Source organism: Staurois parvus, unplaced genomic scaffold (genome assembly GCF_062004578.1).
Source record: "Staurois parvus isolate SC_StPar_1 unplaced genomic scaffold, SC_StPar_1.0 ptg000145l, whole genome shotgun sequence".
Classification (NCBI taxonomy): domain Eukaryota; kingdom Metazoa; phylum Chordata; class Amphibia; order Anura; family Ranidae; genus Staurois; species Staurois parvus.
The window spans coordinates 211,144-236,839 of NW_028317941.1; the positions used below are offsets into that span (position 1 = coordinate 211,144).

At 40.9% G+C, this 25,696-nt stretch overlaps 1 protein-coding gene across 2 annotated transcripts in view; it reads right to left on the bottom strand.

Moving 5' to 3' along the window:
- Nucleotides 1–24,329, bottom strand: part of ZBTB8B (zinc finger and BTB domain containing 8B) — a 43,399-nt gene extending 19,070 nt beyond the window's left edge. For both annotated transcript variants that reach the window (XR_016312260.1, XM_089673816.1), the window contains exons 1-5: nucleotides 24,276–24,329; nucleotides 12,837–12,970; nucleotides 10,520–10,639; nucleotides 9,287–10,217; nucleotides 7,348–7,526 (exon numbers count right to left, since the gene is read on the bottom strand). Coding sequence is in view for 1 of the 2 variants with exons in the window: in XM_089673816.1 (XP_089529942.1) it covers nucleotides 7,348–7,526; nucleotides 9,287–10,190 (1,083 nt within the window). In the remaining variant the exon portion in view is untranslated. The remainder of the gene's footprint in view (nucleotides 1–7,347; nucleotides 7,527–9,286; nucleotides 10,218–10,519; nucleotides 10,640–12,836; nucleotides 12,971–24,275) is intronic.
- Between the last annotated feature and the right edge of the window lie 1,367 nt (nucleotides 24,330–25,696).

Consider the following 25,696-nt stretch of genomic DNA (forward strand, 5'->3'; position numbering starts at 1 on the left):
TGTTAAAAGAGAAGTGCAGGAATGCAGAAAAATAAAAAAATGATACTCACCTAGATGGTTCCAGCACTGGTCCCAGCTGCAGCTGTCCCCCACCAGTTTTACCCCGATAAACTGAGTGATCAAACACCACTAATCGCTCAGTTCTCCCAATCCGCTCTGAGGAGGGAGCCAAGACTGTCAGTCACTGTATCTCTGCTCTACCCCTCTGGCGGCAGGAGGGGCTGGCTCAGGCTCTCAGCAGATTGCTTACAGGCTGAGCCAGCTGCTGGTCCAGGCAACTCGGGTGGATCCCAATTGTAAAATTCGGGATTTGTGTGGACCAGCTGAGTGACGTCAGCTAACAGTAGGCTTTAATCCACTGTTCCTTAAATCCCTTGTGAATTACAATAGTGGTGCTAAAAATCAATTACCAACACAAACTAAGTGCATATTGCCTCTATAGATTATGTGCAAAATAAATAACAATGTGAATGCTTCTATATAATTATAAACAAAAGTGCATTTTTTAAAAAGCTTCATATTCGACTTACACGTTCCCAATGTGCAAAAATAAAGACACCCAAGAAATAAGTGCTTTTTCTCTCTTCCCAAGAAGGAGAACACACCACACTCACCAGAAATATACGCTCATATACGCTTGAAATATCACAAATGGATCTTATCCCTCCATTTTGCCTGACTCGCAAATATGGACCACACCACATGTTGACAAGAATAATATGCAGAAAGAGACTCTAAATGAAAAAATCTCCCTCACAGAGGGAAATAGATAGAGGACCTCCTCATAGTGTAGTAAAGATTATTTATTTTAAAAACAACGCTATAAAATTGCGCTTACATCAGGTAAAATTAAACATGTATATCACCATAAAGGAACGCTGGTTTGCAGCAGCTCCACATTTATATTTATATTTGGTTTGGAGGAAGCATTATTTTGAATATTTATTATTTAGTCCACTGTCGACTGAAAATGAATTACAGGAGTGCAGAACAAACTGCACTCTTGTGATACATAGGAAAAGTACAGCCAAAACAACTTTGGCTATACTTCTCCTTTAAAGTATTCCAGTAAGGTATTAAAAATTGGGAAATTGTTAGTAACACAAAGTCTATACATAATCTTTTCATATATCAAAATACAAGGATCATTGGGACCACTATGTGAGAACACTTTTTACATTATAAATACACACACACGAAAATAAGTTTTGATCCCCTGCTGATTTTGAATGTTTGCCCACTCACATAGAAATGATCAGTTTAAAAATCGAATGGTAGGTGTATTGTAACACAGAGACAGAATATCAACTAAAAATTCAAAAGAAATGCATGTCTAACAAATTATGCACTGATTTGCATGTTCATGAGGGAAATAAGTATTCAATCCCCTATCATTTAGCAGGATTTCTGGCTACCAACTGTCTTTCATACAGGTAACAAGCTGAGATTAGAAGCAGTCTCTTAAAGGGAGTGCTGCTAACCTCAACCTGTATAAAAGACACCTGTCTACAGGAGCAATCAAACAATCAGATTCCAAACTCTCCACCATGGCAAAGACCAAAGAGCTGTCCAAGGATGTCAGGGACAAGACTGCAGACCTACACAAGGCTGGACTGGGATACAAAACTATCGCCAAGCAGCTTGGTGAGAAGGTGAAAACATTTGGTGCAATCATTCGCAAATGGAAGAAACACAAAATAACTGTCAGTCTCCCTAGGTCTGGTGTAACCATGCAAGATCTCACCTCGTGGAGTGTCAATGATCATGAGAACAGTGAGGAATCATCCCAGAACTACACGTGAGGATCTTGTCAATGATCTCCAGGCAGCTGGGGCCACAGTCACCAAGAAAACAATTGGTAACACACTACGCTGACAAGGATTGAAATCCTGCAGTGCCCGCAAGGTCCCTCTTCTCAAGAAAGCACATGTCCAGGGCCGTCTGAAGTTTGCCACTGAACATCTGAAGGATGCAGAGGAGGACTGGTTGAAAGCGTTGTGGTCAGATGAGACCAAAATCAAGCTCTTTGGCATCAGCTCAACTTGCTGTGTTTGGAGGAGGACGAATGCTGCCTATGACCCCAAGAACACCATCCCAACTGTCAAACATGGTGGTGGAAACATTCTGCTTTGTGGGGTGTTTTTCTGCTAAGGGAACAGGAGAACTGCACCGCATGAAAGGGACGATGGACGGGGCAATGTACCGTCAAATCTTGGGTGAGAACCTTCTTCCTCAGACAGGGCATTGAAAATGGGTTGTAGATGAGTGTTCCAGCATGACAATGACCCAAAACACACGGCCAAGGCAACAAAGGAGTGGCTCAAGAAGAAGCACATTAAGGTCCTGGAGTGGCCTAGCCAGTCTCCAGACCTTAATCCGATTGAAAAGCTGTGGAAGGAGCTGAAAGTTTGAGTTGCCAAACGTCAGCCACCAAACCTTAATGACTTGGAGAGGATCTGCCAAGAGGAGTGGGCCAAAATCCCTCCTGAGATGTGTGCAAATCTGGTGGCCAACTACAGGAAACTTCTTGAGTTGGGTTATACATAAGGAAAAAATTAATTTTTTGGACATCCAAATTTTTAAAGAATGATCCCTAATGTATACAAAAAATTATTTTAAGACAACAGATAGGAATGCGTACATCCCAATAAATAGTTGCCATCATAAATCATGGCTTAATAACATACCCAGAGGCCAATTTATGAGGCTCAAGAGGAATTGCACTAAACATGAAGATTATGTAGAACAGAGTCTAATACTGAGAGATTTATTAAAAAAGGATATAATAAAGAGAGAGTAGAGGAAGAGAGAAAAAAGGTGGGATTGATGAATAGAATGGATATGCTGTCCAATAAACCGAAGAAGAATACTAAAGAAGAGGAATTATCGGTAGTGCTACATTACAATAAACAGTATAAAGCAGTTCAAAAAATAATCAATAAACATTGGAAGATTTTACAACTGGATAAACAATTAAAAAATATTATTCCAGAAAAACCGAGATTCATATATAAAAAAGCCCCTACTATAAAAGATAAGGTTGTGAAAAGTATATTAGAACCTCCAGTCAGGAATAATAATATTAGTTCTTTTCAAGGCATAGGGTTTTATGCGTGTGGTAGATGTTACAGTTGCAGCAGAGTAACACACAATCCCAGACGAAGGTTTACATTTAATAATAGCAATAATGGGAAAGAGTATAAAATTTGACAGTTTATATCTTGTGACACTAAAGGGGTAATCTATGCCTTGAAATGTCCATGCAACTTAATTTATATAGGACGTACTAAGAGATTACTGAGGGAACGCATTAAGGAACATGTATACAATATAAACAGAGGCTATAAATACCATCATGTGTCACAGCATTTTAAGCGATACCTTAACAAAGATGCTAGTGGTTTAGAATTTTGGGGTATAGAAAAACACCCCCAACACTGGAGAGGTGACAATATCATTAGAGAAATAAGTAAAAAGGAATCCAAGTGGATATATGAAATGGGATGTTTAGCCCCGAATGGGTTAAATAAAGAATTTGATTTGACATGCTTTATCGATAATTTTTAAATATCATGTTGGGATAACATTAGATTTTAAATATTTTAACTTATAGCAAGCATATATTTATATAATAATGAGATGAAGTATAATATATATTTTTTAATTGTATTTTTTACCATTAGTATGCTTTATCTTATTTAAATATCCATTACAATGTCCTAAGGGGTAGTAGAGATTAGGATCCACCACTAGGAGGTGAATTAATAATTATTTAGGTGCAATTTAGATGGATTCATATATAGACGTGGACACACAGAATAAGAGTATGGGGATATGCTATCAGAAATATCACATTATACCCCCTTTTCAGAATTTTATGTATTATATGTAACTCTGAGTTGTATGAATTTTCTAAAACAATTTTAGCTTTTTATAATATGTATTTTTAATAAGATATAATTGTTATAATTAATGATATGTACGGGGTGATTAAAAATAATTAGTGATAGAGAAATTTTAAAAAATAAGATTAAAGGTATTTTAGCATATAATGATTTTAACAATACGGTTGGTTGTTTTTAACATAATTATAATATAATTGGGAATTGCTATATATGATGCACATAGTGAATAAGCATAAGCCTGGATATCATGGTATACAGCCAAATAGTCCGTCTACGTCGGACAACACAGAGTAATAGTTTTATCAATTATAGTCCGATGCATGCAATAACTGGAGGATACATCACATAGAAATGAGACCTTAGGAAAATGACTGCATGCACGCGGACTACAATAAAATGGCGTCCGTCATATATAAATATAGCTATGAAAGTTGTGATGTCCAATCTTATCCCCCTGAGGTCACGTGACCTGGTGACGCAACGTGTAGGGGAGGGGCTCTGACGTCACGACGTTGTCTCGGATCAGTACGGCGAGTATAGAAGATACTACAGGCAATGCTCTTACTAGCTCATGGAAGAATGTTATCATGTGAGTGGCAAATCTGATCACTAATAAATTACCATTTAAAAAGGATAAGGCACCATGGTTTCTGTTTTTCTCCTATGATACCCATCTGAGATACATCGAACAGAGGCTATTTAAAGGTGGAGGGAGTCCCCTGGAGGGAAAAGGGAGAGATCCATCCATCTCCTCTATACAGTATATTGATAGAGTGGAGAGACCCCAGGTGGAATAACATATTATTACAACGGACCATTTTATATCTGGAGGAATTTTTACAAAAGGAGGAATATGGTTACATCAGTCCTATGAGGACAACAAGCGTTTTTTGCCTATTATCTTAGGCAAAACACAAGGTGAGCGCATACTGAGCACACATTGCACATGGATTTTGGGAGTGGCACTTTTTGATGCTGAACTAATTGGAAGGGGACTTTGTGCACATTTATTATTACTATTATACTTAGACTTAAAATAATTTTCAAATATGTACTTGGATATATCGAAATTATTTTTTGTTTTCAATAAGAATAATTAAAACAGTAATATATATGTATAGAGTGATATATGTGATACACAGCATAATTTTATTAATCTCTAATTTTTATTAATTTTTATTAACTTTTATTAGTATATGGGAGCGCAACACTGCTTTATATATTATTTTTAGTTACATAGCACTATTTGATGAGTTAGTGTGAGTGTCAGCGAACCACAGGTGGGTTTATTTAATAAATTGATTAATTTAATCACGATTTACCATAGTAGCTCACAAGTAAGCACATTTGTAATTTTTAATTTACAGGAAACTTCTGACCTCTGTGATTGCCAACAAGGGATTTGCCACCAAGTACTAAGTAATGTTTTGTGAAGGGATCAAATACTTATTTCCCTCATGAACATGCAAATCAGTGCATAATTTCTTAGACATGCATTTGTTTTGAATTTTTTGTTGCTATTCTGTCTCTCAGTGTTACAATACACCTACCATTCGATTTTTAGACTGATCATTTCTTTGTGAGTGGGCAAACATTCAAAATCAATCCCCTCACGTTTTGCATTGTATTGGTATTGTTCTGTCACATGTTCTGTCCCCCTTTGTAATGTACAGCGCTGAGCGAACTATTGGCGCTTTATAAATACTGTATAATAATAATAATCAGCAGGGGATCAAATACTTATTTCCTTCACTGTGTGTGTGTGTGTTTATATATATATACAGTGGGGATCGAAAGTTTGGGCACCCCAGCTAAAAATTTGTATTATTGTGCATAAAGAAGCCAAGGAAAGATGGAAAAATCTCCAAAAGGCATCAAATTACAGATTAGACATTCTTATAATATGTCAACAAAAGTTAGATTTTATTTCCATCATTTACACTTTCAAAATAACAGAAAACAAAAAAATGGTGCCTGCAAAAGTTTGGGCACCCTGCAGAGTTAATATCTTGTACTGCCCCCTTTGGCAAGTATCACAGCTTGTAAACGCTTTTTTTAGCCAGCCAAAAGTCTTTCAATTCTTGTTTGAGGTATCTTTGCCCATTCTTCCTTCCAAAAGTCTTCCAGTTCTTTGAGATTTCTGGGCTGTCTGTCACGCACTGCTCTTTTAAGGTCTATCCATAGATTTTCAATTATGCTGAGGTCAGGAGATTGTGAAGGCCATGGCAAAACCTTCAGTTTACGCCTCTTGATGTAATCCCCCGTGGATTTCGAGGTGTGTTTAGGATCATTATCCATTTGTAGAAGCCATCCTCTCTTTAACTTCAGCTTTTTCACAGATGGCATCAAGTTACCATCCAAAATTTGCTGAAATTTTATTGAATACATTTTTCCTTCTACTCGTGAGATGTTCCCTGTGCCACTGGCTGCAACACAACCCCAAAGCATGATTGATCCAACCCCATGCTTAACAGTTGGACAGAGGTTGTTTTCATTAAATTCTGTGCCCCTTCTTCTCCAAACGTACCTTTGCTCATTCCGGCCAAAAAGTTCAATTCATCAGTCCACAGAACTTGTTTCCAAAATGCATCAGGCTTGTCTATATGTTCATTTGCAAAGTTCAAACGATGATTTTTGTGGTGAGGACGTAGAAGAGGTTTTCTTCTGATGACTCTTCCATGAAGACCATATTTGTACAAGTATCTTTATAGTGGAATAGTGTACCACAACTCCAGTGTCTGCCAGATCTTTCTGGAGGGATCGTGCAGTCAAACGTGGGTTTTGAATTGTTTTTCTCACAATCCTGCGAGCTGTTCTGTCTGATATTTTTCTTGGGTCTTCCAGATCTTGCTTTAACTTCCACTGTTCCTGATGACTGCCATTTCTTAATTACATTCCGAACAGAGGATATTGACATCTGAAAACGCTTTGCTATCTTCTTATAGCCTTCTCCAGCTTTGTGAGCGTCAACTATTTTCAGTTTCAGTTTTCTAGACAACTGCTTAGAAGAACCCATGGTGCTGATTGTTGGGGCAAGGTCAGATGAGTCTGGGCATTTAAAACCTTTGAGATTGACATAACCTGGTCTTCCCAGACGATGATTGAGAACAATCCATGACACTGGCAGGTCTCAGCTTTGCAAAGGGGGCAGTGCATGCTATAAATTCTGCAGGGTGCCCAAACTTTTGCAGACGCCATTTTTTTGTTTTCTGTTATTTTGAAAGTGTAAATGATGGAAATAAAATCTAACTTTTGTTGACATATTATAAGAATCTCTAATCTGTAATTTGATGCCTTTTGGAGATTTTTCCATCTTTTCTTGGCTTCTTTATGCACATTAATACAAATTTTTAGCTGGGGTGCCCAAACGTTCGATCCCCACTGTATATAAAAAAATGACACACAGTATGTAGTAACATATACTTTATATGAATATACTCACAGTGAGTGAATGGCTCCGCAGATGCTCCTGCCGCGTGAACCTCTTACCACAGATTTCACATGGGTATGGGCGCTCTCCTGTATGTGATCGAATGTGACGTTTCAGAATGCCTTTTTGCTTTGCTGTGTATGGGCAGAACGGGCACTTGTGTAGCTTGATTGGAACAACTAAAACATCACCTGAAAGAAAAATGTGAGATGCTGTCTGCTTGCTGTCACATTTTTCAAATTGTGAACAATGTACTATAAAGTTTTTCTTGCAAAAATTCAAAATAGCTTTAGTGGTTGATGCAGCTGAAGGGTCCGCAATTCTCAACCAGAATTCATATTCATTGCTGAGCCTGCAGCTGCCACCCGTAGTAAATGTGCTGTGAGTGGGTGGCAAAAGGTTAAATCTGAATGATCTTGAAGTTTGTAAACTTACTCTGTGCTCCTCACACATTTACCTCCTCTACATTCTGTGATACGTATTCACTATTTTTGGGTAGACTTACTTTGGTTAGACGCTGCTGTGTCATAGACTTCACAGAGCCTGCCTTCTGAACTACAAAGCTACTAAGAGGAAGAGCTTCAGGAGTTATTACAGGAATCACAAGTTGCAGACAGCAAGGTACCATGGGATACATAGTCCATATAAATTGATAGTAAACAGCAGAGGAGAACCTGCAAAGCATGCAGAGATCCATGAAGTTGTGGAAAGAGTACGTATAAGTAAGCTTATATTTCATTGTCAAAATTACTGTATTGCAGTTACAATGCTAAAATTATCAAATGAAAGTGAATGCTGTGACCATATATTTCCTTTAACCCTTTTCCACCAAGTCTCCACATATATATGAAGTCCCAGAAGTAGGTCTTTATCCGTGGGTCTGCATATATGCGTACCTGTGTTTGTGCTGAGAACACGCTGCACAGCGTGCTCCCAGCACAGAGACTGGACGCTCACCAAGAGCTCCGAGTTTTGTACTAACAATCAGGAACCAGGCTTCCCGATCGCTGTTATAGTCTCTGATTGGCTATCACAGTGATCAGTCACTGTTCAGCTCACCCCTGTGTTTTTTCTCTCCTCTTGAATGGAGAAAAATATTAAAAAACATGTAGTATCGCTGTGATCGCCAGGAGCAGGAGAAATTATTTTTGTTTGTTCTTGCCAGTAGGTTATGGTAATAGCAAGAAATATGCAGCTACAGGGAAAGCTACAATGCATACAGCATGAAAAGAGGAACAGGTTGGCCCATTAAACAACCTTGGCTTAAAATCATTATCCTGAACCTAAGATTTCTCTCAGATAACAAATTATCACTGGAGCATCCCCCCAACACATACTCAAACATGAAGACCTAGTCTTAAAAAGCCATCAAATTACACAGATCTGCCCCTTATTATTCCTTATCTGGAACAAGGACCATATCCGACCGTAGCATTCATAGCCCATAGTACAATGGAAAAATAATAAAAACATAGATTGATAGAAACATTATTGGTATATGTATCTATGCATTGACAAATATAACGACTGTACTGTGAGGCGGGGTACACAGCTTCAGGGAGAGACAGGAGAAAGACCAGCATAGGACCATGTAATCAGGTATGTGGGGGAAGGGTTCAATTTTACTGCCACTAGTGCTGGGGGTCATCATTGCACTCACTGACACCAATGTTTGGGATTATAGCACTTACTGACACCAATCTTTGGGGCGATTATTGCATCCACTGACACCAATGTCAGGGGCTATTAATGCATCCACTGACACCAATGTTAGGGGTATTGCACTCACTGACACTAAAGTTGGGGGATAATATTGTGTCCACTGACACCAATATTACTGTACACCAACTTCTTAAGAGTGCATTGAAATACACAGCAAAAAACTGTCCTTCAAACAAACAAAACATAATGATATACTTTAAATAAGGACCATTTTAGTTTGCTCCATTACCTGTATCTTCACCATACCAGTCTCCCTGAATGTCCATCATATTACTCATTGAGACACTTCCTTCCTCTTGCCGGGACTCATAATCACGTGGGAAATGATGCCCTTGATCATCTTTTCTCTGTGCAGAGCTGTTGCGGAGGAGAGCCTCTAAAAATTGCTTCATGTGATAATTATTACATGCCAGGTCCATATTGGAACTACCCTGAGGACTTTCTTCACCCTGCTCCATGCCAGCTTGTATCTGATAAGGTTGGATACCTTCTGTCACTTCCACAACATCAGAATCAAACTCCTCTTTGGGTTCCACTGTTTTAGTAGGACTTTTTTCTTCTGGAGAGCCTGCACTTGTGGGATCCTTCACCATCACTTCCACAGAATTGCAGCTACTACAGTCTCCACAGGGTGCTTCCTTCTGACAGTCCCCCTGACCTGTTTTTACAGTTATATTTCCAAGTGTTGCTCTGCCACCATTTACACCATCACTGCCACTATCAGCCTGTCCAAAAGAACTCTCCCTTTCTATTTTCCTGCAGATATCGAGAGAAGACCGTATGTAAGCCTTACAAAAGTTAACAACATCCGTCATTTGGAGGTAGCTTGCTGCACTCATAACCTCAATTACATTCTCTCCACTCAGGTTTAACTTCCCTGAGTATAGAAAATCCAGGATGGTAGAGAAGGCCTCAGAAGTGACAATGTCCAGAGATGCAGTGCTATGCCTTCCACTGTCTTGAATGTAGTGAACTAACATGGCCCGAAAGTAACCACTATTTGCAAACAGAACATTTCTGTGTGCTTTAAATATTCGGCCTTCTACAATGATGCTGCAGTCACAGAAGAAATCTCTCTTACGCTGCTCATTCAGCTCTCCAAGAAGTTTGGTGTAATACGACGGCATCTCCATGACTCCGAGATGGTGACTTTCAAATCACTGTAAAAAGAAGCACTTGCTAATTAACGTTTTGTTTTAAACATTCTCTTCAGCATATACCATCAAAAAACTAAACATTCTGGGCTTGAATGTGTACCACGGAACCATGCTACCTTTGTTAAATTGATCTAAAGAACTACACCCTAAAGATTTCATGACATCTTACAACATCTTACAGTGATTTCCAAGTCAAATCCAACAGAAATTAGCATGGGACAAAAAAAATGGCTGATCTAGATATTTACACTGGTCTAGATTGAATAAGGACAAGACAAATGTATGCCAACATTTAAGTTCCGTACCTGTACAAATACCTGCAGAATACTGCTCTGCCAGTTAAAGAAGGTTTAAAAGGTCTTGGCAAAAGACGATGGCAATGCATACAAGGTCAAGTCACTTCTTCAGATTGCTCCTGGCAAGACCTAGAAAATGTTACAAATATATAAAGATGCTTCCTTCTAATGAAAGCACATTAAAGCATAGATTAAAGTTGAAAGTTAATCTGCTTATATGTGCCTCTCTCACTCTTTCCACATCCCATTAACATGCTAATAAAAGTTTTAAACAAAACCTGTTTTCATTATCACTTTATAAGATCAATTATTGATCACTGAGATCACAAAAATAAAAGTAACAGTGCCCAGAAGCAAAATGGCAGGGGCTATATGTTCTGTCGCACAATAATATAGCAAACAAGGATGGAAGCCAGTTCTTTCTACTCTCCATAGGCAAATCTCACACAATATTTCCATAGCGCTGGCACAGAAGCATTTCATTTGCATTTTTGACAAGTACAAATATTAATATTTCTAAATATCTTTAATAATGCCCCTCATATTTTTTTTTCATTTCACTGCTATCTGAAACAGAACAAATGCCTAGTAAGAAATACTGTAAACTGTCAAAATTAATTTACGTGTTTCACTTGTAAAATGAGTAAGGCAGTTGTCCAAGAGCCCCAATAGCGAGTTTAGCTCAGGCTTTCTTAGCAGGGTATCACAGGCTCTAATGTATTCTCATTTTATAGTAAAGTGACAAGATTTAAAGTATATGTATAACCAGTGTTGGTTAGAGCAGGTAAAGTCTAAAACTCCTGCAAGTTTATTTTTCACTGTGTGTACCACTGGTGAATTTCTCTTCACCTCCTGTCAGTGATGCAACAGGAAGTGAGAGGGAATCTCCCAAATTGAGGGGCGTTCCCCTTGTAGACAACTGTCCACAAAACTAATGTCCCCATTAGAAGATTTCCCGTTATCTGTTGTTCTAGGGACAGCTCTAAAATTGTTTCCCAAACTCTCTTTTTAGGTGAAACTGTTTCACCAGTACAAATAGAGGGGTTAAACTTGCTTGTCCCTACTTGGACTTTCCAGGACTCTCACATATTTCTCCAGTTATGACCGACAGATATATTAATTTAAATGAAGCAAAGCTACTTGCTTGTCACTTTGGGAAGCAGGTAATGGCGGCTTTGGTGTGGTGATGGTGGGACTCTGGAGTGACAATAGACAGGTTTTCTTACTTGGGCCCTCTTCTAGATAGTGGTTCAAACAGGGAAGGGGTTGCAGGGAATATGCACACGCACCACTGTAAAAGGTGAATTTTGTTGAATAGCGATGTCAAGTCTAGTGTAGAAAGCGGTGGTGGTGTCCCACTGTGATGAGAGGTGGTAGTGGTGTCATACGCAGAAGTGACGGGAAGGGGTTGATTGGGAGTTATAGTTTGATGCACCAGCAGAACAAGCAGCTTGTTCCCTCCTGGCAAGGTACATCCAGTCACTGTGCAAGGAGATGTATTGTTGCAGAGTTCCACTAGAGCTCTATTTCCCAGTCTGCGTCGAGCAGCACCATGAGAGTGCTCGCCTCCCTGGACCCTCCTCAGTGCTAAAACTGGAGCCACTGAAGAAACTGGGTTCCAATTAGCACTTGCAGGAGGCATCAGTAGGAGTCCAGGACAGAGCCAGCACTGATGAAGACAATGGTGTTCTCTACTCTCCAAGTAGTCCTGCAGGCTGAGACTTGTCCAAGACCAGTGACTGCCTGCTTGGTTGCTGTAATGCACCAGCTGGGGGGGTTGGTGTAGAAGGAGGACTCTTTTCTGGGCACTACACTTTCCTTTTTAGCAGACAGAAGTGCAGCTTTACAGCGGTTTGATCACTTCTGCCAGCAGTCCCCCATATGGCCACCCAGCCCTGAGATTCAGAACAAAGTACAGGCTGTGAAATGGAGAGCAAATCTGAGTTTTGGCAAACTCATACGTTGAGCTGTGTCACAGAAGAGAAAGCAATTTGACAACAGCGAAGTTGAGTACTTAGGACAAATCACACCTAATCTTTCTGCACCCATATTTATCAGTGTGCATTTCATGTGGCGTCGTCCTGTGTTTGGTGCGCGTTAAATAACTAAAAGGGTTTAAACAGACCCTAAAATAATAAAGCCTAGCTCCAGCTTAAGTCTCATCTTTTTGATAGAAGGTGGAAAAATGGCAGCCTCTGTCAGGGAAGTAATGGAAAATCTTTCCAACAGGGACACATACCTAAAGTAGTTGACATAAATATTTACACTGTGCCTAAAATAAACAAAAAAAATAAGAATAAAACACTCTGAGATTTAGGTTCCATACCTTTAGAAATAACAGCAAAATATTGCTCTGGCAGTTAAGGAAGCGTCCAAAGGCAAAAAAATTACGGCAATGCATACAAGGTCAAGTCACTTCTTCAAAGCAGTTGTACAAGATCAAGATGCTCCTGGCAGGATCTGGAAAATGTTAAAAAAATATGAAAAAGATGCTTTTCTGACATAGAAACACATATACTATAATTTTATGGCAAAATATTTTTAATATTTAACCACTTCCAGTCCGGACACTTTTACCCTCTTCCTGACCAGGGCAATTTTCAGCTTTCAGTGCTATAACACTTTGAATGACAATTGCGCGGTCATGCAACACTGTACCCATATGAATTTTTTACCATTGTTTTGAGACAGATAAAAGTTTATTTTGGTGTTATTTATTCACCGCTGGGATTTTTACTTTTTTGCTATGTAAATGAAAATGTCCAAAAATTTTGAAAAAAAGTGTTTTTCTTATAAAATTTTGCAAATAAATAATATTTCATCATAAATCTTGGCCAAAATTTATTCCCTTATCTTTTTAGTTAAAAAAAAAAAGGCAAATTAGTTTATAACCAAAAATTATAATTTTTAAACATTTTTTTTTACATTTTTATTTTTTTTTAATATTATTTATTTTATTTTTTTTATTTTTTTTTTTACATACTGTCACCCTAGCAATACAGTGTCACCATGGTGATACTGTACTACTTTTGGGGGGTGATGAAGATTTTTTTTTTTCTACACTGATTGCTTTTACACCTATATAGGATGTAAAAGCAATCATTTCTTTCTCTCTGTCTGCATTCTTGCAGCCATTGAGAACTACTGAGTGAGCTGTGATTGGTCACAGCTTGTCACATGGTACAAGGCTGTTGTGAACAGCCTTGTACCATGTGACCTCTGTGATCATTCACAGTTTTCACACGTAGTAAGCAATGATGTCAGAAGTGGCATCTTGCTTACTACTTTGCATGTGATCACTGATTGGCCAATCAGTGATCACATGATCGGGAACTCGTACAGAGGTCCCGTCCGACAATCTGTATTTCACTGTGTCCGGAGTAAACAGCGGGCACCAGATCGTGGTGCTGCGCGCTCCCGGGGAGCGCGCACAAGCAGGGTGCGGGGAGGCCGTTTATAAACGGCCAGCCGACCCTGCAGTGCCCCCGTCCGGCCGTTTATATACAACGGCCGGTTGGGAAGTGGTTAAATGGTATGGTTAACTTAAATTTAATTCTATAGAAAGTACATTCTATGCATCTACAAGCTGAACATACTAAAAAAAAAAAAAAAGGGGGGAGGGGGAGGAAAGAAAAAGGCTTGCAAGGAATTTGAACCCACATAATTTTGATAAAGCTGTTAAAAAAACAATAGCTAAGAAACAGCATAAACACTGAAAAAGTCAATCCAATCTCATTCACAACATGCTGTGCATCAAAATCTTTTGTGTGTCAGGAATGAGTTATTGAACTCTCATATAAAAACTAATTCAACCACAAGCGCTGGATCGAGATAGGACTAAGAAAGTATTTAGGCAGGTGAGGCACTGTACTAATGGCACTGGGGTGGAAGGGATTAACTTTTTTAGGCAATCAAAGGGTTAACTGTGTGAGGGGAGTGTTTTACTAGTGGGCGGGGGTTTTACCTTAATACAGAGAATGCATTGAGGTAAAAAAAAGTTTTTTTAATAAAACACTTTAATTAAGTAGCACAATAGTGCTTATACAGCTTTTCTCAACCTTTTAACAAGATGGATGATGGCCTTAGGTGATCGCAGCTGAAGTGGGAGCAGGTACCTGTCAAATTCGGGTACCCGCTCCCCAAAGGTGCCAATCCTTAATGGGAAGCTGGGGACAAAGACTTAAAGCGGAACTTCCCCTTTTGGGTGGGAAGTAAGGTCATTTACTTCCTGGAATCCATCTGCCCTTAGCTCAGGCAGGAGGGTGTGCTCAGCTCAGAAAGCCCCTCCTTAAGACTCATGGGATATTTGATATCTTTTACCTAAACATGGAACCCAGAAAATAACTAAAGAAATGTGAAAAAAAAAAGTTTGAAACAAACATATTATACTTTCCTATCTATTTACCAATATTAGTAGCATAAGGATAAAAAATAGTCAATGTAGACTGAGAGAGTTAAGTTCCACTTTAAATCAGAACTCCGGGCAAAAACTTCTTGACATGTCCTTGTTGCTGATTTCCTACCTTCACGGAATAGGTCATCCATCTTCTGGTTCACTCAGTAGTTGTTCTGAAATAGCCTATTCATTTTCAAATCAAACTGTTAATTCTCTTTGGCTTCCTGTTTTGTAAGTCCAGTGACTGCTATGCCTCCTATTCCCCCAGCCACTGGTATTGGCACATCCCTTTTGTAGTACTTTCTCCAGGAAGCAGTGACGTAATTCAGCCCCACTTACAGTGGCCCAGTGTACCCGCCCACATTCACTACAATTCCCTGTGGTTGATGGAAACTGTAGTTTCCTTTTACTGCAGAGAGATAGGAGAGGATGTAATCCCTGCTATTACACTTCCTCCTTGGTAGAGCAGATGCTGTTTTCTTTTGAAGGTCATGAAAATTCAATTAGATTTTTCTCCTAAATGGTAAGGATTTTCAAAATTGTATTAACCATTTAGTATTTTGTGTAGGGCGGTGTACTAATGGGTGATTTGTTTTTTCTCCTATCCTGGAGATCTTCTTAAATGTCACTGCTTTTTTATCTGAAAGTACAAAATTGGCAATTGCTTAAGGAATCCTTAGCAACCTCTGGAGGAACTCTAGCTGAGAAAGGTTTTTATTGGAGCCATAGGTGGCCCTTTGGCACCACCCAGCTTGAAAAAAAAAATCAACTTAGCCAGGTGGAAAATTTATCAGCTGAACAGTGGCTGCATCCTATGAGAAGCATGCACTGCTTGGGTATTCAGGCAGAGTGCTGTGGCTATCTGAATACAATAGTGGGCAGGGGAGTTTCCTCCACCCTTACTGTATGATGGGTGGGGGAATTGATTATCATGTTGATGTTTAGTTAAAATAAGGGGAAGCAAAAGGATAAATGCACTTTGTTTCACTTAGCCCTGGTGCAAATATGTGTTTTTTTAACCGGCACGATTTGGATGACATTTGGACTAATGTATTTCCATAGAGGCTGTTTATAAACGGCTCAAAAAAAAAATTTAAAGAACACTTTGAAAACACATCTGATGTCAATGGGGAAAAATATTATGCTGGATATCGATACTGATATGGACTGGGTAATATGTTAGGGACGTAAGGATGCCCCATCGTTTGATGGAAATGAAAATCATCAACCTACAGAGGACTGAATTCAAAGACACCTCGAAAATCAAAGTGAAAAATTATGAAGCAGGCTAGTCCATTTTGCTGAAATTTCATTGCAGCAACTCAATATAGTACTCGGTACTTTATATGGCCCCCACGTGCTTGTATGCATGCCTGACAATATCAGAGCATGCTCCTAATGAGACGACGGATGATGTCCTGGGTATTTCCTCCCAGATCTGGACCAGGGCACCACTGAGCCCCTGGACAGACTGAGGTGCAATCTGACATCAGATGGACCAAAACATGATATCCCGGAGGTGTTCTATTGGATTTAGGTCAGGAGAGCATGGGGGATATTCAATGTTATCAATTCCTTCATCCTCCAGGAACTGCTGCATACTCTCGCAACATGAGGCCGGGCATTGTCATGCAGCAGGAGGAACCCAGAACCCACTGCACCAGCGTAGGGTCTGACAACGGGTCCAATGATTTCATCCCAATACCTAATGGCAGTAAGGGTGCCACTGTCTAGCCCAGCCCTTCTCAACCAGGGTACCCAGGCACCCTGGGGTGCCTTGAGGTTTCTTCAGGGGTGCCTTGGCAAAATGTCTAAAAGTTGCCCAAAACTCGTATACAAGCCAGCGGGTGGAAGAAGCCTGACTTTTCGTTACACAAAGCCACAGTGCTGGGCTTAGACAAAGCCACAGAGACTGTGCTGGGAGACACCGCAAACCTTCTGGCAATGACACGTATTGATGTGCCATCCTGGAGGAGTTGGACTGTCTGTGCAAGCTCTGTAGGGTCAAGGTTTTCATTGTGCACTTTGACAACCTTCTAGCCACCGGCATCCTAACAACCAATGATATCAGTTGATAAGGAGGATGGCAGTTGCCTGCACAGCATCCTTGTTTGACTCTCCCCTGACCCTGACCCTCTCCGTCAGTGCTGGGGTCACATTAGCTCAGTGATGGAGAAAAACTTTAGAGAAACACTGTAATACTAGTCAGTACCAGTGTGCAAAAGTGTATTTGATTTGGAAGAATAAATCACCTCTTGGGTGTCCATGTGTGAATGTTGCTGCGTTATATAAAACTATTGGAATAGTTTTTTACATTTTAGAATGGGGTGCCTCAAGACTGTCCAGAAATGTAAAGGGTGCCTTGACTGAAAAAAGGATGAGAAACACTGGTCTAGCCTGTAGAGGTCTGTGTTTCCCTCTATGGATATGCTTCCCCAGACCATCACTGACCCACAACCAAAACGGTCAAGCTGAACGATGTTACAGGCAGCATAACTCTCCAGACCTTTTCTCGTCTGTCACATGTGCTCAGGGTGAACCTGCTCTCATCTGTAAAAAGCACTTGGCGCCAGTGGTGGACCTGCCAATTCTGGTGTTCAATGGCAAATGTCAATCGAGCTCTATGGTGCTGGGCAGTGATCACAGGGCCCACTAGAGGACGTCGGGCCCTCAGGCCACCCTCATGAAGTCTGTTTCTGATTGTTTGGTCAGAGACATTCACACCAGTGGCCTGCTGCAGGTCATTTTGTAGGGCTCTGGCAGTGCTCATCCTGTTCCTCCTTGCATAAAGGAGCAGATACTGGTCCTGCTGATCGGTTAAAGACCTTCTATGGCCCTGTCCAGCTCTCCTAGAGTAACTGCCTGTCTCCTGAAATCTTCCCCATGCTCCAAAGACTGCTGGGAGACACAGCAAACTTTCTGGCAATGGCACTTATTGATGTGCCATTCTGGAGGCGTAGCACTGCCTTTGCAACCTCTGTTGGGTCCAGGTATCACCTCATGCTACCAGTAGTGACATCGACCCCAGCCAAATGCAAAACTACTGAACAGTCAGAAAAGAGGAGTAGGGAAAAAAATGTCAGTGGCCTCCACCTGTAAAACAATCCCTTTTTTGGGGTCATCTCATTGTTGTCCATCTAGAGCACCTGTTGTTAATTTCATTAACACCAAAGCAGCTGAAACTGATTAACAACCCCCTCTGCTACTTAACTTACCAGATCAATATCCCAGTAGTTTCATTGACTCAATGCTATACTCCGATTAAAAAGTGTTCCTTTAATTTTTTCGAGCAGTGAATCTGGTTGAGCCACAGAGCGTTTTTAGAAAACAGTCCTGTGCCAGGCTGCAGGAGTGCGATCTGATTTTGTATTATATAGAGTTCAGTAGGATTCACGTGTATTCAGTGTTTTTTTTGCTATTAGCTCTGTGCTAGAGAACTGCATGAAAAATGCACAGGTATTCAAGTAGAATTGCATGTGATTCGGAACGCAGCTGCCCTCCTGAATCACACTACAAAACTGGGCGATTTGGCAATGTGTTTGTGTGTACCTAGCCTTAAAGGGATAGTTCACCTTCACCAAGGAACTGCCTATGCAGGTAAGCGGTGTCTGTAGAGAAAAACAAACTGGGCAGCTCTGACTAAAATTGAATAATGCCCTTGCTATAGGTGTAGGCCATTTATGAACCTCATGAAGTCTGACTGGAATACTCCCAGGACATTGCTAAGTGAGGCCTACATGTTACTGCTCACCCCTTCCATCAAAGGAGTGAGCTCTCAGACACTGATCTCAGAGCTACTGTATCAGGGGAGAGATAGCACATGTGAGGGGGTCTGAATCAAAGAAAAAGCCCACTCCTGTGATGGTGGGGGTGAGCAGTAATGACTAGACCTCATTTAGCTATGTCCTTACAACGTCCTGGGAGTATTCCAGTCAGGCTTCATGGGGTATGTAAATGGACTACACCTATAGAAAGGGTATTATTCAACTTTAGCCATGGACCCACAGTTTGTTTTTCTCCACAGATGCCCCTTACCTGCATAGGTAGTTCTTTGATGAAGGTGAACTATCCCTTTAAAGTGAACCTATAAGTGTCAATTTACAACTATGCATGTGCATTACTATGTCTGCTGGAATGCACATGCAAATGTGTGAATAAACCCTAAGAGCTGATTCACATGTGCAGTGCGGAATGAAGCTCAGGTTTCACAGCTAATTGACACAGTAGTTGTTCAGCGGTTCAGGTCAGGATTTTATCCTTTTCACACATGTGCAGTTTAGAAATGGTTCCCATAGATTTTTGGTGACAGGTTCTCTTTGAGACATCCAAGGTCTAAAAGACCCTGGATGTCTCCCCTCTGGTCCACTGATTGTAATGAGGTGCACATTGCACCATATTACTTCATTCCCAGGGATTTTATTGCAATCTCTCATTGGGGACCCAGAAGTCACATTGTAACATCATGTCCGGGTCAGCACAAGAAGGGGAGAGGAAGGGAGCGGACTTGTCCGCTCTTCTTCCTCCCCTCTAGCCGATGGCGAGCCGGGCCCGCAGATGGGCAAGCAGAGCCTGGGAAACCTCACGAAGGGCGTGGATGGCTGGCACTGTGTGGAAGCAATTGCCAGCAGCGCTGCTGCCGATTGCTTCACCTGACAGGTGAGCCCGCTGCTTGCCTGCAGCAGAGCTAAAAAGGAGGAAAACTACCTGCCCAGCACCCGGAACTACATGTCCCGGGCAATAGGAATTCAACATCCCTGTTATCTCTCACCTCAACTACTGCAACTCCTTCCTCACTGGCATACCTTTACATAGTTTATCCCCCCTCCAGTCATGAATGCTACTGCCAGGCTCATCCACCTTACCAACCATTAAGTGTCTGCCACCCCTCTCTGCCAATCCCTGCACTGGCTGTCATTCACCCAACTAATTAAATTCAAAATACGAACAACTTACAAAGCCTTTCACAACTCAGTCCCTGGCTACATCACTACCCTAGTCTCAAAACACCAACCAAATTGCTCTCTTTGTTCCTCCCAAGATCCCCTGTTCTCTAAGCTCCCTTGTCACCTCCTCCCATGCTCGCCTGCAGGACTTCTCCCATGCTTCTCCCCTCCTATGGAATTCCTTACCCCAATCTGTCCGACTATCTCCTACTATGTCCACTTTTAGGCGATCCCTGAAAACATTTCTCTTCAGAGAAGCCTATCCTGCCTCTCCAACAACTTTACATGCATTTTCTCCATCAGCTCATCCCCCACAGTTATTACTTTTTGTATCACTTGACCCTCCCCTTTTGGATTTGCAAGGCTCTCTGATTCCTCCAGTATTCAGTTGTATTGTATTGGTTCGAATCCAAACCACGGCACTACCTGCCTGGAGTTTGCATGGTCTTCCTGTGTCTGCGTGGGTTAATTGGATCCTGTCTAAATTGGCCCTAGTATGTGTATGTATGGATGTGAGTTAGGGACCTTAGATTGTACACCCCTTGATGGTTAGGGACTGATGTGAATGTACAATATATATGTAAAGTGCTGTGTAAACTGATGGTGTTATAGAAGTACCTTTAATAAATCGTACTGTTTGCCCTAACGTTGTAAAGTGCTGCGCATACTGTTGGCGCTATATAAGTATCTGTAATTAATAAACAAATAAATAAACCGTACTGTTTGCCCTCACTCTGTAAAGCGCTGCGCAAACTTTTGGCACTATATAAGAATCTGTAATAAATAAACCGCACTGTTTGCCCTCATGTTGAAAAGTGCTGCGCAAACCGTTGGCGCTATATAAGCATCTGTAATAAATAAACTGTACTGTTTGCCCTCATGTTGTAAAGCGCTGCACAAAACGTTGGCGCTATACAAGTACCTGTAATAACTAAACCGTACTGTTTGCTCTCACGTTGTAAAGTGCTGCGCAAACTGTTGGCGCTATACAAGTACCTGTAATAAATAAATAAACCATACTGTTTGCCCTCATGTGGTAAAGTGCTGCGCAAACCGTTGGAGCTACATAAGTATCTGTAATAAATAAACCGTACTGTTTGACCTCATGTTGTAAAGTGCTGCACAAACTGTTGGCTCTGTACAAGTACCTGTAATAAATAAATAAACTGTACTGTTTGCCCTCACATTGTAAAGCGCTGCGCATATTGTTGGCGCTATATAAGTATCTGTAATAAATAAACCGTACTGTTTGCCCTCATGTTGTAAAGTGCTCTGCAAACTGTTGGCGTTATATAAGTATCTGTAATTAATAAACCGTACTGTTTACCCTCACGTTGTAAAGTGCTGTGCAAATTGTTGGCGCTATACAAGTACTTGTAATAAATAAATAAACTGTACTGTTTGACCTCATGTTGTAAAGCGCTGCACAAACTGTTGGCTCTGTAAAAGTACCTGTAATAAATAAACTGTACTGTTTGCTCTCACGTTGTAAAGCGCTGCGAAAACCGTTGGCGCTATAGAAATATCTGTAATAAATAAACCGTACTGTTTGCCCTCACGTTGTACAGGTGAAACTCGAAAAATTAGAATATCGTGCAAAAGTTCATTTATTTCAGTAATGCAACTTAAAAAGGTGAAACTAATATATCAGAGAGACTCATTACATGCAAAGCTAGATAGTTCAAGCTGTGATTTGTCATAATTGTGATGATTATGGCTTACAGCTCATGAAAACCCCAAATCCACAATCTCAGAAAATGAGAATATTGTGAAAAGGTGCAATATTTAGGATCTAAGTGCCCCACTCTAATCCGCTAATTAAGCCGTAACACCTACAAAGGGTTCCTGAGCCTTTAAATGGTCTCTCAGTCTGGTTCAGTAGGAATCACAATCATGGGAAAGACTGCTGACCTGACAGTTGTGCAGAAAACCATCATTGACACCCTCCATAAGGACGGAAAGCCTCAAAAGGTAATTGCAAAAGAAGTTGGATGTTCCCAAAGTGCTGTATCTAAGCACATTAATAGAAAGTTATGTGGAAGGGAAAAGTGTGGAAGAAAAAGGTGCACAAGCAGCAGGGATGACTGCAGCCTGGAGAGGATTGTCAGGAAAAGGCCATTCAAAAGTGTTGGGGACTTTCACAAGGAGTGGACTGAGGCTGGAGTCAGTGCATCAAGAGCCACCATACACAGACGGATCCTAGACATGGGCTTCAAATGTCATATTCCTCTTGTCAAGCCACTCCTGAACAACAAACAACATCAGAAGCGTCTTACCTGGACTAAAGAAAAACAGACCTGGTCTGTTGCTCAGTGGTCCAAAGTCCTCTTTTCTGATGACAGCAACTTTTGCATCTCATTTGGAAACCAAGGACCCAGAGTATGGAGGAAGAATGGAGAGGCACACACTGCAAGATGCTTGAAGTCCAGTGTGAAGTTTCCACAGTCTGTGTTGATTTGGGGAGTCATGTCATCTGCTGGTGTTGGTCCACTGTGCTTCATTAAGTCCAGGGTCAGTGCAGCTGTCTACCAGGAGATTTTGGAGCACTTCATGCTTCCTTCCGCAGATGAGCTTTATGGGGGTGCTGACTTCATTTTCCAGCAGGACTTGGCACCTGCCCACACTGCCAAAAGCACCAAAACCTGGTTCAATGACCATGGGATTACTGTGCTTGATTGGCCAGCAACTCGCCTGACCTGAACCCCATTGAGAATCTATGGGGCATTGCCAAGAGAAAGGTGAGAGACATGAGACTGAACAATGCAGAAGAGCTGAAGCATCCTGGTCTTCCATAACACCTCAGCAGTGCCACAGGCTGATAGCTTCCATGCCACGCTGCATTGAGGCAGTAATTGCTGCAAAAGGGGCCCAAACCAAGTACTGAGTACATATGCATGCTTATACTTTTCAGAGGTCCGATATTGTTCTATGTACAATCCTTGTTTTATTGATTGCATGTAATATTCTAATTTTCTGAGATTGTGGATTTGGGGTTTTCATGAGCTGTAAGCCACAATCATCACAATTATGACAAATCACGGCTTGAACTATCTTGCTTTGCATGTAATGAGTCTATCTCATATATTAGTTTCACCTTTTTAAGTTGCATTACTGAAATAAATGAACTTTTGCACAATTTTCTAATTTTTTGAGTTTCACCTGTACAACGTGAGAGCAAACAGTACAGTTTTATTACAGGTACTTGTACAGAGCCAACAGTTTGTGCAGCGCTTTACAACATGAGGTCAAACAGTACAGTTTATTTATTTATTACAAGTACTTGTATAGCGCCAACAGTTTGCACAGCACTTTACAACGTTGCATGACTGAAATAAATGAACTTTTGCACGATATTCTAATTTTTCGAGTTTCACCTGTAAAGCGCTGTGCAAACCGTTGGTGCTATATAAGTATCTTTAATAAATGAATGGTACTGTTTGCTCTCATGTTGTAAAGCGCTGCACAAACCGTTGGCACTATATAAGTATCTGTAATAAATAAACCGTACTGTTTGCGCTCATGTTGTAAAGTGCTGCGTAAACCGATGGCTCTATATAAGTATCTGTAATAAATGAATGGTACTGTTTGCTCTCATGTTGTAAAGCGCTGCGCAAACCGTTGGTGCTATATAAGTATCTGTAATAAATAAATAAACCATACTGTTTGCCCTCATGTTGTAAAGCGCTGCGCAAACTGTTGGCGCTATATAAGTATCTGTAATAAATGAATGGTACTGTTTGCGCTCATGTTGTAAAGTGCTGCGCAAACCGATGGCTCTATATAAGTATCTGTAATAAATAAACCGTACTGTTTGCTCTCATGTTGTAAAGCGCTGCGCAAACTGTTGGCGCTATATAAATCCTGTATAAGAAGAATAATATAATGTATGTATGCATAGTAAAGCATGTCCTATGAAAACATAAAGGGCCTGATGTACTTATTGTTACCCATAGCAACCATTCAACCTCCCTGACTAACTTTCCAAACCTGGCCTGTACACATTGCCTTTGTCAGCTGATTGGTTGCTATGGGCAACAAGCAATGTTACCTTTGGTAGACTTTTGATAAAGTAGGCCCAATGTGCTCTTCCCATGCAAGGACCTTGCTCTGCAGCTTCCATTGCAGGAAGAGGTTGGCTTCTGTTAGGTCTGAGTGCACAGACGTTTGCATGGATGCCCATTGAATGTGACTGCTGTCCTCCCTGCTTCTCTGACACGTTAGAACAAGTATTATCTGAGGCCAGCACTACAGGGGGAGAGATCTTTCCAGTGTGCACCATGGCAGACAAGGTATCTGCAGCCAGGGCTCCTTCAGCCAGCCTGCTTCACCCCGTACTCTGCACAAAGCCCCGTGGCCACCATCTATCGCCTTCACGACAAACAATACACATTACACAATAACAGAAATTAAACCCCATTCGCCTCACCTTTTAACCAGCCCTTGCACAGTGCAACCGCACTTTCCAGCAAGTCAACGTAAATTTTACACCAGCCAATAGAACAGCAGAGACCCGCAGAGCACCCTGGGAAGCTTAGTGTCCAAGTCACCCCCTGCCCTCTCATTCGCGGCCTCTGGAACTCCAATTCCCAGCATGCCATGGGCTGCTGTGCTGCAAGGAAGGAACAGAGGGCCTCCGCGACCACTGGGGGCGTGAGAGTCGCTACTATAGTAGGAAGCAGTGATATTCGCTGGACGGTTTATCTGTGTCGGTTTGGCTGAGGGAGCCATAGAGCTGGGAGGTGTGCGGAACCTGGACGGTTACAGGGAGTAGTAGGATCAAACTGCATATGAGAAGTATGCTGCTGGTCATTGTGCACCCAGATTAGGCAATGGGATTCATTCAATAAAGGGAAAGGATATATCGTGTGCTATCTAACAAATGCAGGATGAAGTCACCGGCCACAGCACTGCGATTTAAAATCACGCAATTTCAGGTGCGACTTCTGAAGATTATTGCTACTTGTGAAGATTTTCAACGATTTTTTTGCAATTTGCAGTGTGATTTCCATTATATTCTATGTATGTGAAATTGCAACAAAACTGCAGAAAAAGTAATGCAAGAACTACTTTATCATCATCATTATTATTATTATACAGGATTTATATAGCGCCAACAGTTTGCTTTAAAATATAACGGGAGACAATACATTTCAATACAAGAGGGTTAGGAGGGCCCTGATCCTTGGAGCTTACACTCTAGGAGGGAGGGGCTAGTGGTATAAAAGGTAATAGTGATCAAGTGCTGGTAATACTTGTGAGCTAATATGGTGATATTCAAAAAGTGCTTAAATTAATCAATCAAAAATGAATGCACATGTGGTTCGCTAGCTCCTTACACTAACTCATAAATAGTGCTAAAGACCTCGATCCAAATATTAATAATGGTGCTGCGCTCCCGTGCTATTAATAGTGTTTGCTCTTGATATAATGTGATAAAATAAATAATTAAAACAAACTTATATACATCTGTGACTAGTGTTTATGTTCAAATCAATTTCCCCTGATGAAGCCACGTGATCCTGTGGCGTAACGCGTAGGGGAGGGGCTCTGACGTCACCACGTTCTGTCGGCTTGTCTACGGCGAGTATAGGAAGTGTGCAGAGCACACACAAAGGCTTTTTATCACAGGCGCATTTTAACTGTTTTACATGTGAGTGGGACTTCTATTTGAACAAGAAAACGTTTAAAAGGATAAGGCACTATTTCTTCTTCTTTTCTTTAACAATATACATGTGGAGCTCTGGAGGGGATATAAGGAGAGATAGACCTCTGGAGGTGAGATATCCATCCATCCATATCCAGTACAGGGAGCATCTTGGAGAATCACCAGGTGGATTATCAGTATAT